The 13,863-nt window shown below is 47.9% G+C and overlaps 1 protein-coding gene across 2 annotated transcripts in view; it reads right to left on the reverse strand.

Moving 5' to 3' along the window:
• NUP107 (nucleoporin 107) overlaps window positions 1-3,940 on the reverse strand; it is a 46,883-nt gene extending 42,943 nt beyond the window's left edge. The window contains exon 1 of one of the 2 annotated variants that reach the window (XM_030548777.1): window positions 3,855-3,940. In XM_030548777.1, the coding sequence (XP_030404637.1) occupies window positions 3,855-3,862 (8 nt within the window). In that variant the 5' untranslated portion in view covers window positions 3,863-3,940. Of the gene's footprint in view, window positions 1-3,825 lie in introns of both variants that reach the window. The other variant, XM_030548779.1, reaches the window with a different exon arrangement.
• Between the last annotated feature and the right edge of the window lie 9,923 nt (window positions 3,941-13,863).

A 13,863-nucleotide genomic window follows, 5' to 3' on the forward strand; every position in this document is an offset into this window, starting at 1 on the left:
CAGGTGGACAGAGCAGGGCAAGCTCCCCTGGGCCCTGATCCCAATCCCCAGCAGGAGTACCACACAGGTAGGCGGAGTGGGCTCGGGCACAAGGGCACCCCTGGACACAGGCCCCATTGGCCCAGTGGCTAATCTGCCACTGCCCCACTGTCAGCAGGCACCAGTCATCTCTGGCAAGCACCCAGCCCCACCACCCCACTGCAGGACAAAAGCCCCAAGCTCTGTTCCACAGTCTGGTAGGCAGAGAAATGGGGTGGGGTGAGGTCCACAAGCTACACTTTAACTGTAAAAAAGCGGCAGAGGGCTTGTGAGCCACGGTTTGGCCACCCATGGTTTAAGCCATTAGTCAGAGTACTTTGGGAAAGTTGTGCAAAAAGCCTTAACATGGCACATTTGTGCAAAGAATTTTTAAAATCTATTTCTTATGCAAATGTTCTATATAATATTTAGAGACACTACAGATGGAATACTAAGTAACTTTAATTGTTTTAGACTGTTTCCTCTTCAAAATGAATATATAATTTTTCTTAAACCCCACAAATCAGAAATTGAAACTAAGACCTGGTCTAAACTATAAAATTATTTGTGCGAATTATTCACACCACTGTGCAACATAGTTATACCAATGTAAGGGCTGGTGTACACAGCCCTATGTCAGCAGGATAATTTCTCATACCAACATAACTACCACCTCCTGCAGCTTCTCACACCAACATAACTACCACCTCTCACAGAGGTGGAGGAGTTAAGCTAAGGGAGAGCAGCAGCCATGTCACTATAAATTTGTAGTGTAGACCTGCTCTAAGCTGCACTAAACCCTCTTTCTAATACTATTATAGGCAGATGCTAGTCTCTTTCATAGTCAAAATTAGACTGGCTATCCTCAGCAAAACGGAACAAATTTGCCTGAAATTCCAAATCTTGCTGATCTTACAGTATGGCAGTTTTTTTCTGGGTCAGTTTAAGCAAATCTGATGTATTCAAGAACTAGGAAGTTTAAAATAAAAAAAATAGTGAAGTGATCTCACTTCTTGTATGTTTTCCTAGATAACTTCAAATACGTACAAGAAGTTGACCAGTGTTTTGAGGAGACAGAAGGATTTAGTTTTCACTTTCAGCAGAAATCTTGTGCAGTGCTTAACTCTACATAGGGTCCAAAATATCTCATGTGCCTGGGGTTCCTAATCTACGTGGAAAACCGCCAAGGCTACAGAGCCCCAGAAGTCAATTTACATGCATTGGGTAGCATAGAGATTCACTTAGATTAACAGATTTTAAGGTCAGAACAGACTACCATCTAGTCTGAGGTCTTGTATAACATAGGCCCAAGAACCTCATCCAGTAACTTCTATTTGAGCTATCGTATATATTTTAGAAAAATACCCAGTTTTGATGTAAAGACTTCAAAAGATAGAGAATCCAGCATGTCCATGGATACGGTGTTCTATTGATTAGTTATCTTATTTCTAGCTGAAGCTAGAAAAACTCAGATTTACAACCACTGGATCTCATTGTACCTTCTTCTGACAGATTTAAGACCCATCTATCATCAGATTATTCTTCCCTATATAGATATCTGTAGACCAGGGGTAGGCAATCTGCAGCATGCAAGCTGATTTTCAGTGGCACCCACATTGCCTGGATCCTGGCCACTGGTCGGGGGCTGGGGGAGGGAAGGGGGCTCTGCATTTTAATTTAATTTTAAATGAAGCTTTTTAAAAATTTTTAAAATCTTATTTACTTTACATACAATAGTTTAGTTATATATTATAGACTAATATAAAGAGACCTTCTAAAAACATTAAAATGTATTACAGGCACACAAAACCTTAAATCAGAGTGAATAAATGAATACTCGGTTCACCACTTCTGAAAGGTTGCAGACCCCTGCTGTAGACCATGATTAAGTCACCTCTTTACCTTCTCCTAGATAAACTAGATTTAACTTCTTTAGCATCTCACTGTAAGGCAGATTTTCCAGCCCTGAAATTCTTCTAGTAGCTCCTTTCAGAGTCCCTGATCTGCACAATACAGACCTGCATTCTTGGTCCTAAATGTATGACATTGCATTTATCTGTATTAAAACATATAACAAGATCTAATGCAGGGGTCTCAAACATGCGGCCTGCAGGCCGCATGCAGCCCGCAAAGTTATTTTCTATGGCAGTGAGCTCCTCACAGCCACCCCCACACCATCCCCCAGCATTTACCTAGAGCGGCTCTGGCCCAGCATGCACCGAAGGGCAGGGCAGGCTCCCTCCTGCCCTGCCTCCAAGCTGCTTTGGGAAGTGGAAAGAAGGTAGTGGAAGAGAGGCACAGGGGCATGTGTTAATGTTACTTCAGGCACCAACCTCAGCAGCTTCCATTGGCTGCGGTTCCCCATTTCCAGCCAATGGGAGATGCTGGGGGGCAGTGCCTGAAACAACAGCAATACATGCTCCTGTACCCTTGCTCCCCCACCTTCCAACCACTTCCCAGAGCAGCACAGGCACAGCCTGCCCTGCCCCCAGTGCGCACTGGGCCAGAGCCTACCCCCTCAAGCCCCTCCTGCAGTCAACCCCCCTGCCCTGAGCCCCTTGCCACACTTGCACCCCACCACATCCCTCCTGCACCCCAACCCACTGCCCTGAGCCCCCTGCCACACCCCAACCCCCTGCTGTACCCTGAGCTCCTGCTGAGTAACCTGCTGCACCCTGCACCCCTCTTGCACACAACCCTCTTTCCTGAGCTGCTTGCTGCACCCTGCACTCCTCCTGCACCCCAACCCCCTTCCTCAAGCCGCCTGTACACCCTGTACCCGACTCTCTGCCCTGAACCCCCTGCTGCACCCTAATCCCCTTCCTTGCACCCCACCACCCCCTGCCCTGAGCCCACTGCCATACCCCGCACCCCTCCTGCACCCCAACCCATTGCCGATTCCCTTGCCACACCCCTCCTGCACCCCAATCCCCTGCTGACCCCCTGCTGCACCTTCACCCCTCCTGCACCCACCAACTCCCTGCCCTGAGCCCCTGCTGCACCCCTCATCCCTCCTGCAACCCACACCCCAACTCCCTGCCCTGAGCCCCTGCCGCACCCCTCATCCCTTTCCTGCACCCCTGGGGAAGGGATAGGGAAGTGGCGGGGCCTCATGAAAGGAATGGAGTGGGGGCGGGGCCGAGGTGTCAGTAATGCAGCCCTTGGGCCAATGTACTAGTCCTCATAGGGCCCTCGTGGTCATTTGAGTTTGAGACACCTGATCTAATGGCTCGAAGTTGAAACTAGACCAGTTCAGACTAAAAAGATCCCCAGTGTTAAAAGCGTGCGCACTAACTGACCATTACAACAATTTACCAGGGGTTACAGTGTAGAGGGATATTTTCCCCCACAAAATTACTCTAGTTCAACCTGAGCAACTGGACTTGAGGCAGCAGGATTTATTTGGGAGAAGTCCCGTGGCCCGGCGCAGGTTACGCAGGAGGTCAGACCAGACAGCACAACAGCCTTTTCTGGCTTTATAACCTGTTCACAGGACCCCCCGGGCTCTGTGTAACTGATCTGTCCCCCACCACCTGCCGTCGCTCCAGAGCCTCTCGGGGAAGTCTGCGCGGGGGGGGGGGGGAGAGCCGGTTCCCGCGGCGTTTCCATGCACACCTCCCCCCCACTGCTCCCCCGACGCAGAGGGCTCCGAAGGCGGCCCCGAGCCAGCAGGCGAGAGGGGAGGGCCGCGCTCGCCGGCTCTCGGGGGCTGTAACGCCTCAGGGGAGGCGGGAGAAGCGAAGCCACCGTGACAGCGGGGCGAGCAGACTGGGGCCTTGGCTCCCTTCGAGCCAGGCCCTCCCTCACCCCGGGCCCCGCTCAGCTGCCGCGCTCACCGCTCCATGGCCCGGGCCCGGCCGCCGCTTCACGCTGGACTCTCCAGCCCGCCCGGCCGCTTTCCGCCAGCGCAGGGGTCCTTTGAACCGGAAGTTGAACGAGGCCGGATTTGCCGGGGAAGGAGCGAGGCTACATTGCGCATGCGCATAGCGGCTGCCCTGGGCTGTACGTTCGCGTTTGAGTTAGAAGGAGGAGGGCGGCGCGAGCGCCCAGGCATTGCGCGCTCACCTCGAAGAGGCGCAGGGGGCTGCCCCTCCCCCTCCATCGCGCGCGTGGCGCTCGGGGTCTGCACACAAACGCTCCCGGGTGCGCGCGGCCGATGCCGGGGCTCTGCAGCGAGATCCGCCCCTCGGAGGAGCCTGCGCGCCCCCGGTGCCTGCTGCTCGCCCAGCTCAGCCCCGCCCCTGCGCGGGGAGGTGTTATCCTCGCCGGCCGGCCGGCCGGCGGGAGCACAAGCGTGTGCCGGGCTTTCCAGTCCTGCCGGCATCTCGCCCATAGCAATGTGGGGCGAGCGCATCAAAGCTGCCCGCTCGCCGGGCCTCCGGCGCCCGCGGAGCGCGACTGACAGCAGTGGCGGCTTCAGGCGCCAAAGGCACCGGAGGCTCGTTAATTTCAATCCGCTGCTGCTTCCTGGCCCTGGGGGAGCATAAGCAGAGGCGCTGGAGCTGTGCGGAGGACAGCAAGGGCGTTACCCTTGTAATGCACAGGTGGAAGGTTCTTTCCAACAGTAAAGGCATGGAATACCGTCTATTAAAAATAAAAGTTTCAGAGAATTATCACTTACCAGCCTATGCTAGGGAAAGCGTTTTACTCATCACCACAAATGAGAGTTAGCAGTCTGCCCTCGATTACTGTATGGGAGATTAATGCTGCTTCAAGGAAAATACTCCACTGCTGAACAGAAATTAATTGGTAATTCTGGCTGACAGGTTCTGCCCTTATATCCAAGACAAAAGTGGAAAAGTAATGAACTAGTGTTGGAATTATGATGTATACTTAGTGTCTTACTACGACACTAATTTAACCATAAATTCTTTTATTAAATCCAGAGGCCAAATGGTATTTATACAATTGCGCTAAACATGCCTAACTAATAAGCAATTTACTACATCCAAACAATAACAAAACAGTTATAAGCATTTGATCAAGATTCTTAGAAACGGACTAAACCCAGGGATGCTTAGACACATATTGGTCAGCTCCAACTTGGTCATGCAGGTATTCACAATGAACCCTTTAAAAGTTTACTTTTTTATGCCTTTTATCAAACAAGTGATGTCACTGCGAATTATCGATACAAGTGAAAAAACTTTTTGAGACAGTTCACCCTTAATTACAGTTGAAAATCTTGTCTGGATTAAAACTACCTTTCTCTTCAAGGCCATTCCTCCCTATCTTTTCCCCTCCTTTCTGCTGACCAGTTTTTCCACTGCACCTGGCTTCACATAGGTGCTAATTTTTTAGGCAACATTGATAAGGGGGGTAGAAAGGGCCATGCTGGTTCTTTCGAAGATACTCTGGCTATGTCAACACTACACACCTTTTAGTGACACAGCCCTCCCGCTAACAGGTGCGCCAATGTAGCTGCTCTTTGGCGGAGGGAGAGAGCAAGAGCCAACAAAGCACAGTCCACATTCAGTGTTTTTTGTCTGTAAAACTTTTGTCATTCAGGGACGTGTTTTTTCCACACTCTTGAATGGCAAAAGTTTTACCAACGAAAGTGCAGTGTAGACAAAGCCTAAGTCTTATTTAAAACCATCTGCAGTCACCCCTATTGGTCAGAGCCCTTCTTAGAAATTTCCCATTATTTAGTTATTTTTTTAACCAGACATTTTCTCTACTTCATTCCTTCTAGCCTTATGACTCATTACTTTCAAGGCCTTCCTTCTTCTTGCTAGTCAGGGACTTTCTTTACAACACACATATTTCCTTACTCAAATTTAAGATAACTCTTAATTCTTTAATTTCCTATTTATTCTATAACTAGGTTTCAGACACTTCACTGGAGCACACAGCAGATAATTTCTGTCCTCTCATTCCATAAGTGAGGGCTAGGAGAAAGACTTACCAGTCTATATATTTATAGAGGAGCGCTATTCATTACAAACCATTTCCTGAAAGTTAGCAGAGACTATATTTTGTCATACCTGTTCAGAATTCAGTGACATCAATCTCCTTCCTGAGGGTTTGGCTACACTTGCAGGTGTGCAGCATTGGGAGTTAAAGCTGTCTTCGTACAGTTGTGTAGGGAAAGCGCTTCAGTGTGACCACAATTGCAGCATTTGCAGCGGTGTTGGAAGTGGTGCATTATGGGCAGCTATCCCAGAGAGCACCTCTTCCCATTCTGGTGCCGTGGGTTGTGGGAAGGGGGCAGAGGGTGCGGGTCATTCTGCTTCCTGTCCCAATGCCCCGTGATGCATCGCTTCACATCCCAGCAATCTCTGTTTTTCTGTCCATGTTTAGTGCCATCTTGCCTCTTTTAACGGTTTCTGTGCAGCGCGATTTCTGTGGGAAATGGAGCCCGAACTGCTGAAGAGTATGCTGACGAGTCTTGCCAGCACATCATTTTTGGCAGTTGAGCTATTCCTTAAGATCCAAAGTGACAGTGAGGAGTCCGACGATGATAGCGAGTCACGTAATGCGTATGACATGAAATTGCTTGTGGCCTTCACGGACATGCTCAGCACCATGGAACGCCACTTTTCGGTTCTGGAAACAAGCACTGAGTGGTGGGATCATATCGTAATGGAAGTCTGGGATGACGAGCAGTGGCTGCAGAACTTTCGGATGAGAAAAGCCACTTTCATGGGACTGTGTGAAAAGCTCGCCCTCACCCTGCGGCATAAGGACACGAGATTGAGAGCTGCCCTGCCAGTGGAGAAGTGAGTGGCTATTGCAATCTGGAAGCTGGCAACTCCAGACAGCTACCGATCAGTCAGGAACCAGTTTGGAGTGGGAAAGTCGACCGTTGGAATTGTGTTGATGCAAGTTTGCAGGGTCATTAACTGCATCCTGCTAAGAAGAACCGTGACTCTGGGGAACGTGCAGGACATTGTGGATGGCTTTGCCCAAATGGGTTTCCCTAACTGTGGAGGGGTGATAGATGGGATACATATTCCTATTCTGGCACCACCCCACCTAGCATCCGAGTACATTAATCGGAAGGGGTATTTCTCCATGGTTCTCCAGGCACTTGTGGATCACCGTGGGCATTTCATTGACATTAACACAGGTTGGCCCGGAAAGGTGCATGATGAATGCATCTTTTGGAACAGTGGCCTGTTCAGGAAGCTGATGGCCGGGACTTTTTTCCCAGACCAGAAGATCACAGCAGGGGACGTCGAAATGTCCATTGTAATCCTTGGAGACCCCGCTTACCCGTTAATGCCATGGCTCATGAAACCGTACATAGGGAGCCTTGACAGCAGCAAGGAACAGTTCAACTACAGGCTGAGCCGGTGCCGAATGACTGTATAGTGTGATTTTGGCTGTTTAAAGGGGCGCTGGCGATCTCTATATGGGAAGCTGGACTTGGGGGAAAGCAGCATCCCTACGGTTATATCTGTGTGCTGTACCCTCCATAATATTTGTGAAGGGAAGGGTGAAAGATTCAGTCAGGCATGGACTGCCGAGGTTCAACGCCTGGATGCTGAATTTGTACAGCCAGAGAGCAGGGCTACTAGAGAGGCCCAGCACACGGCTGCAAGGATTAGGGGATGCCTTGAGGGAGGAATTTGAGGCTGAAAACCAACAGTAATGTTTGGTGCCTTGCACAGGAGCGAAGTGCAGTGGTTACAATGTTAGTATGAATCAGTGTTTGCTAAGCTGATTTGCAGTGCCTGTTTCTTTCCTGGGCTAAGGTATCTTTAACTTTCTGCAATAATAAAGACTTTTCAAAGCCAAGAATTCATTTATTGAAAAGAAAATAACTTTATTGACAGACACACAAGTTTTTGGGAACCTAAAAGGGCAGGGGGGTGGGGAGGGGAACTGTACAGTCACAGGTTTGAATATGTCCTGTCTGGAGTGCTGTGCAATGACTGCTGCACTTCAGGATGGCTATACTGCATGGTGAGGGGGCTTGAGTGCAGAGGGTAAGGGTCGTAGTTCTCAGGGCTGCTTGGTAAATGTACAGGTGGTGGAGGCAGCTGGTGGTGGTGGTAAGAACGTGGATGCTGGGGAAGGGGGTTTTGAGCTGACATGGGGACACAAGGGAAAGAACTTTAGGACAAGGGCGGCAGGGGGGGCGGGCACGGTAATGCTCCGCCTGCATGGCTACGAGCGCCTGGATAGAGTCTGCTTGGTGCTCCAGGATGCTTATCAGCTGCTTTGTGCTTTTCTTCCTGTCCGCTGCATTTCTCTGGTGGATCCTGCTTTCCCTTTCCCTCCAGTCCTGCACTTTTTGATTCTCTGTGACAGAGTGCTGCATAACTGCTTGCAGCATGTCTCCTTTGCTTTTTCGCGGGGCTTCTTCCGGAGGTTTTGTAGTCTCTCAGCCGTTGATAACACGAGCAGCCGAGATCTCAAGGTTGCATCTGTAAAGGCAAAAATGCAACACTTAACAGAGGCAGCATTGTTTATACCAGACAGTTATTCCCCCGCAGTTAAGGAGGGTAACAGTCTTCACAATAGCATAATTTTCCCATCCCAAAGAGAGCGCACATAACCCACGGGAGCCCCGAAATGATGAGTAAGGAGGACTGATTGTTTCAGGGCTGTACCGTCTTCGGGGTTTCTGTGCATTGGGGAAAGCAAACAGCTACAGGGGCCACCTACACTGAACACTATCCCAACATTTTCCACAAGAGTTTATCCTGGAAGATATCTCACTGCTGCGCGTCTCCTGGGAAGCACTGGAAGGTCTTCTACTGCAATGCGGATTCAGCCCTGGCCCCTATGCAGCTTGCCTGTGTCTTGCAATGGTCCCCCCACCCCTCGCAGCACAGTGGCGCGGACGCTTTAGCCTGACTGGGACAAGGACTGCAGTGGCTCTCCCAAGAAACCTGTGCAAGCGCATTGCCCACGCTCTGGCTGAAACTTTTGAAGAGATTACCGAGGCCGATTACCGCGATGTGATAGACCACATCAATGCGCTGTTCCACATCTAGGCATGCATGCATGCAGCCCTAACCCTCCCTCCTCTCCCGAAAAATTTCAATCCTGAAAATAAAAGCCGCTTACCGGGAACCCGCTCCTCTGTTCGTCCTCCACCAAGTACCGGCTGCTGCGACTGGCTACCTTCTCCTGGCTTGAGAAGAGCTCCTGGCTGCATGCCTCCTGGGACTTCGGGGTGTCTCCCTCCACCCCAGTACCCTCACTCTTGCTTTCCTTCTCCTTCTCCTCCCACCGCTCTGAAGTGTCCATTGTGGTCCTCGGAGTGGAGGTTGGGTCACCCCCAAGTATCGCGTCCAGCTCTTTGTAAAAACAGCAGGTGGTGGGGGCAGCATCGGAGCGGCGGTTTCCCTCACGGGCTTTGCAGTAGGCACTCCGCAGCTCCTTCACTTTAACCCTGCACTGCAGTGTGTGAATACAATTCAAAACCAACAGCCTTCTCCCTAGCTGCCAGCATTGGGGTTATTGAGAACACAGGGGAAAGAGGCTCCTTGCTTTCAGTTCCAGTGCCCTGCCCAGCCACTACAGGGAAAGTCTAGTTTTGCCATTGTAGCCCAGGACTGGAGCATTCTCAGTTGCTCACAGATAGTATATGTACAGTCTGGTCACAAAGCTGCAAGAAGATAAAGCCTGCTCCATCTGCCTTGTGGGGACAGCACATGCACACTCTGGCCAGCAGTATGAGTAATGAGAGGCTCAGGCACGCTCAGTGAGGATAGAATCTTTACAGATTTTTGTCTGCTAAAGCCTCTAATAAGCAGATTGCTTAGTCAAACTCTTGGGGTTTATAATGGGGGTGGCAAAAGCCACATCCCAGGTCTCTGTTACATTTCAAGTTTCTGCTCCAAAGCATGGGGACAGTAATTTTTTTTAAAGAAAAAGTTGTCAATGATCTTTAATATGGACAAAACCCTTTCCCCTAGCCTAGTTCTCAGAACTGCTGACCCATTTTGATTGAAATTTTCCAAAAATTAAAACTCAGCCTGAAGCAAAAACCCAGCATTTCAGACTAAACAGTTTGGCAAAGTTATAAGCAACTGAAAATGGGGTTTTATAATGGAAAGTGTCAGGCAATCTTAATAGGCAGCCCTACCAGCTCCACCTATAATTAAACTCAATAGGCCAAAAAAGCCACAAGATAAATTTCTGCTCTCTCCCCCACCCTTGCACCAAAATTCCTGTACCATGAGCCTGCTCCAATTCAAACCAGGACACACAAAGAGTTCAATATAGTGTGGATAAATACACAAACAATCATAGCTAATTTATTTCAGAGATGATACTCACACTTTAATTATTAAAATGTTGCTATTGGAATTGCCATGTGGGAGCTTCTGGTAACCTTCAAACTGACAATTCCAATAATGTGGCAAGGAGGAGCACACAGATTGGTCTTGGGGGGAAGGCGTCTATTAATCCTTACCAGCCAATTCACTGATAGCTAGGCATTAGTAATTGCTTTAAAAGAGAAACCTGTGCTGTACCATCTGAATTAAGATGGTCTTTGATGGTAACTAGCTAATGCACAAAAAAAGGAACTGAGCTGATTGTGCTCTAGAAACCTCATTTGCCAACCCAGCTAGTAGTATTGACTATAGCGACTATCCCCACCCCAGATAGATCCTTGGGATAAGAAAGGAAATGACTTATGGCTTCAGGAAAGGCATGGATGCTGCCCCTCAAAAAGTGGAAGAGGAATAGTTGTAACAGTTAAGACATTAATTCCTCCTCATTTATTTAAAAATACCTTTCATATCCCTTTCTTATTGCCAGTAAACATGAGTAACATGGTGTTGACCCAGCAGACAAGTAGCAATGTATTGCCACGTCATGGGCTTAGGTCCTGGGCCTGAGAAGGTGAGTACTACACATTCCTCCTACAGAGAAGCTTCTTCAAGTAATTGCTTGGCAAACTGTAGAAGGAAACTGTATACAGCCAGGGCTGGCTCCAGGCACCAGGTCAGCAAGCAGGTACTTGGGGTGGCCGAGGGGAAGGGGTGGCAATTCGGCGGTGGGTCCCTCGGTCCCTCTTGGAGGGAAGGACTTGCCGCTGAAGAAGAAAGTGGCACGGTGGAGCAGGCACCAATTGCAATTGTGGCATTTTTTTTTTCCGCTGGGGGCAGCAAAAACCCTGGAGCTGGTCCTGCATTCAGCTATTAGAGGGAAGACACCTAACAAAGGGCCACTGAGGGAGAAGTGGAGGGAGAGAAGGAGTCATTGGATAAAAATGAGAGGAATATCACTACCACCTGAGAGGGTGGAAGAGAAAAAAACTTCATCAGCTTTTGTGGCTGGAATCTTGCTGAAGTTTTGTCTGGGGGGAGGGAGGAATTACTACTACTTTTGTAAATACATTGCAGCATGAAAAGCTGTTGCTTCTAGGTGAACAGCTCGTTCCTCATGGCAATTGGAGTTGTGTTTTTGTAAAAGAAAATGTTTAAACAGTAACTAGACTAGAGTCTCAACGTAAGAATTACTTTTACATATGAATTTCAATTTGAAAAACAAAGCTTGAGGGCAAATACTTCTTGATACACAGTGGCAGCTCCAGGCACCAGCGCTCCAAGTGCGTGCCGGGGGTGGCAGTCAGGCTGCCTTCGGCAGAATGCCTGCAGGAGATCCCATGGCCCCGCAGTTTCGGTGGCAATTCGGCAGTGGGTATGCCGAAGACATGGGACTGTGGGACCTCCCACAGGCATGCCACTGAATCCACATTATCAGCAGACCTTCCATAGGCCCGCCGCCGAAAGCTGCCTGACTGCCATGCTTGGAGCAGCAAAATACATAGAGCCGCCCCTGTAGATACCATTTTAAAAACAAAAATCCATGTTAATTCTACTAATTAGGTGAAAGAAATACTCTTCCCCCCAATATGACAGCCAGCACTATTTAGGAGTGTAGATGGTCCTATTTCTATATTCTTCTTATGCTAAAGGTGTCCCTCAGAGAGGCAACCATTGAGTTTATATTGGGTCCCCAAAGACACATAGAAGTGTCCATGTTTTTAAAGAAGTATTGGCTAGGAAATGTAAGAAATAATAACAGTATAAAACTACTGGGAAACTGATGCAGGAGTTTTCCCAGCAATTCCCACATTTGACCATCTCTGAACATTTCTGTAGAAATGTGGCATTTTTACCTATCTGCTGCTTCTTGTAAAGTTATTTTACTCTTAAGAAACAAACAGGCAAAAGTTGTAACTACTTGATTTTTAGCTTAACCTAGAATTGGCACTTCTATAGGTATTAAATTAGTTTCTTAAGAAAGTTTCCTCTGAAGGTAATACTTATTCCCCAAGGTATAAAATACGTAGGAAGAATGAGTGGGGTGTGGGTCTCAGGACGGCCTGCCTTCTAGTCAGAGTTTCCCTACTGAGGTGTTATTACCTTGGGCAAGTCACTTATCCTCTCTCAACTTTCTACTCTGTAAAATGAATATGTTTGCCTACTTATGTCACAAGGGTGTCTGAGGCTTTATTTGTAAAATGTTTTCAAATCCTCAACTGAAAACTAAATGAAAATTATTACTCTTATCTCGGGTATCTCACATCTTGCAGAAAAGTACCAGATGCTGTGGTGTTTAGATGTGCTTGTAATGATTAGAACTGGGAGCACTGGCTGTTGGGAGTCTGAAAGGACAGGAAACAGGAAGGAAGGGGGAGGAGTTGAGGAGGCGGAGTGAGAGTTACAGAGGGTGCAGCAGCAGCTTGGTAAAGAAGTTTCCACTGTAAAAATAAAGTCCTGCTGAAGCTTGTTAGTGCCTTGCCTGATTGATACAACAGATACGCAGTTGGTTTAATAATAAGATGTTGATAAAATAGGAAGGATGTTCTAACATAATTTACAACTTGTAATAATAGGTAACTTCTTGGGTGGGAAAAGGTATATGCATACCCATACTTGAAATCCCAGCTCCCATACACTAAATTCTATGCCTAGCACAATGGAGTCTACTCTAGTTTGGCCCCCAGGCACTACCATCATAAACACGATAATTGTACATTTTAGACTTAATAGTATTAAAAACTATGCAAGTATCACCATCTGTCAGTTATAAAGAACTAAAAGGCTGCTCCACCAAGCTCTGTAATCCCTAGAAGGAGACCTAGTTGAGTCAAACCCATCACCATCTGGACAAGATCCTCCAGTACCCTATAGAATTATAGCAGAGGCACCAGCAGTCACCCAGATGCTTTGTTGGATACTTTCTCAAAGTCAATGCAAGCCCAACCATACTCAATGTTTCCTTCCAGTTTCTCCTCCACCAACTGTCTAGCAATGACCACACCACCTATTTTCCCTTTTTCTTTTCTAAAACCTAACTGCTCTTTCCTAAAATGGGCTCCATTATTCAGCAAACGCGACAGTATATGATTCTTTTGGACAGTTTCATGCAGTGGGATAGCAACTTAATTCCTTGGTACTCTGAATGGTCCTGTATGTCACATTTTTGTTTGTATATCAGTACCAGTGTGGACTTTCTTCACTCTCTTGCAATTTTCTTCTCTTTTCAGACTTCATGCAGGACTCATATAAGCCAGCATACACCAACCTCTCTCAAGACTTTGATGATTTCTATTGTGACTTTGTCCAGTCCTGCTGCTTTTCCAGGTATCATCTTCAGCATTGCAGCCTTGACATTTGCCTCTGAGAGATCAACATCTGTAATAATTGGTTCACATGATGGTAGTGTAGCATATAAAGGTTTCTGGTTAAGTATATCCTTGCAGTATTCTCACCGTCACTTGCACGTCTTCCACCACAAGCAGTCTGCCCCCCGTATCCTTTACAAATGGTATGTTCCCTCTTTTTCTTCCTTTTGTTTCTTGTTCACAAAATTGAATATACTTTCTTTTTGGAAAGTTGAGAGCAGTTGTTCATCTCACAGAGCTTGCCT

Source organism: Gopherus evgoodei, chromosome 1 (genome assembly GCF_007399415.2).
Source record: "Gopherus evgoodei ecotype Sinaloan lineage chromosome 1, rGopEvg1_v1.p, whole genome shotgun sequence".
Taxonomy (NCBI): domain Eukaryota; kingdom Metazoa; phylum Chordata; order Testudines; family Testudinidae; genus Gopherus; species Gopherus evgoodei.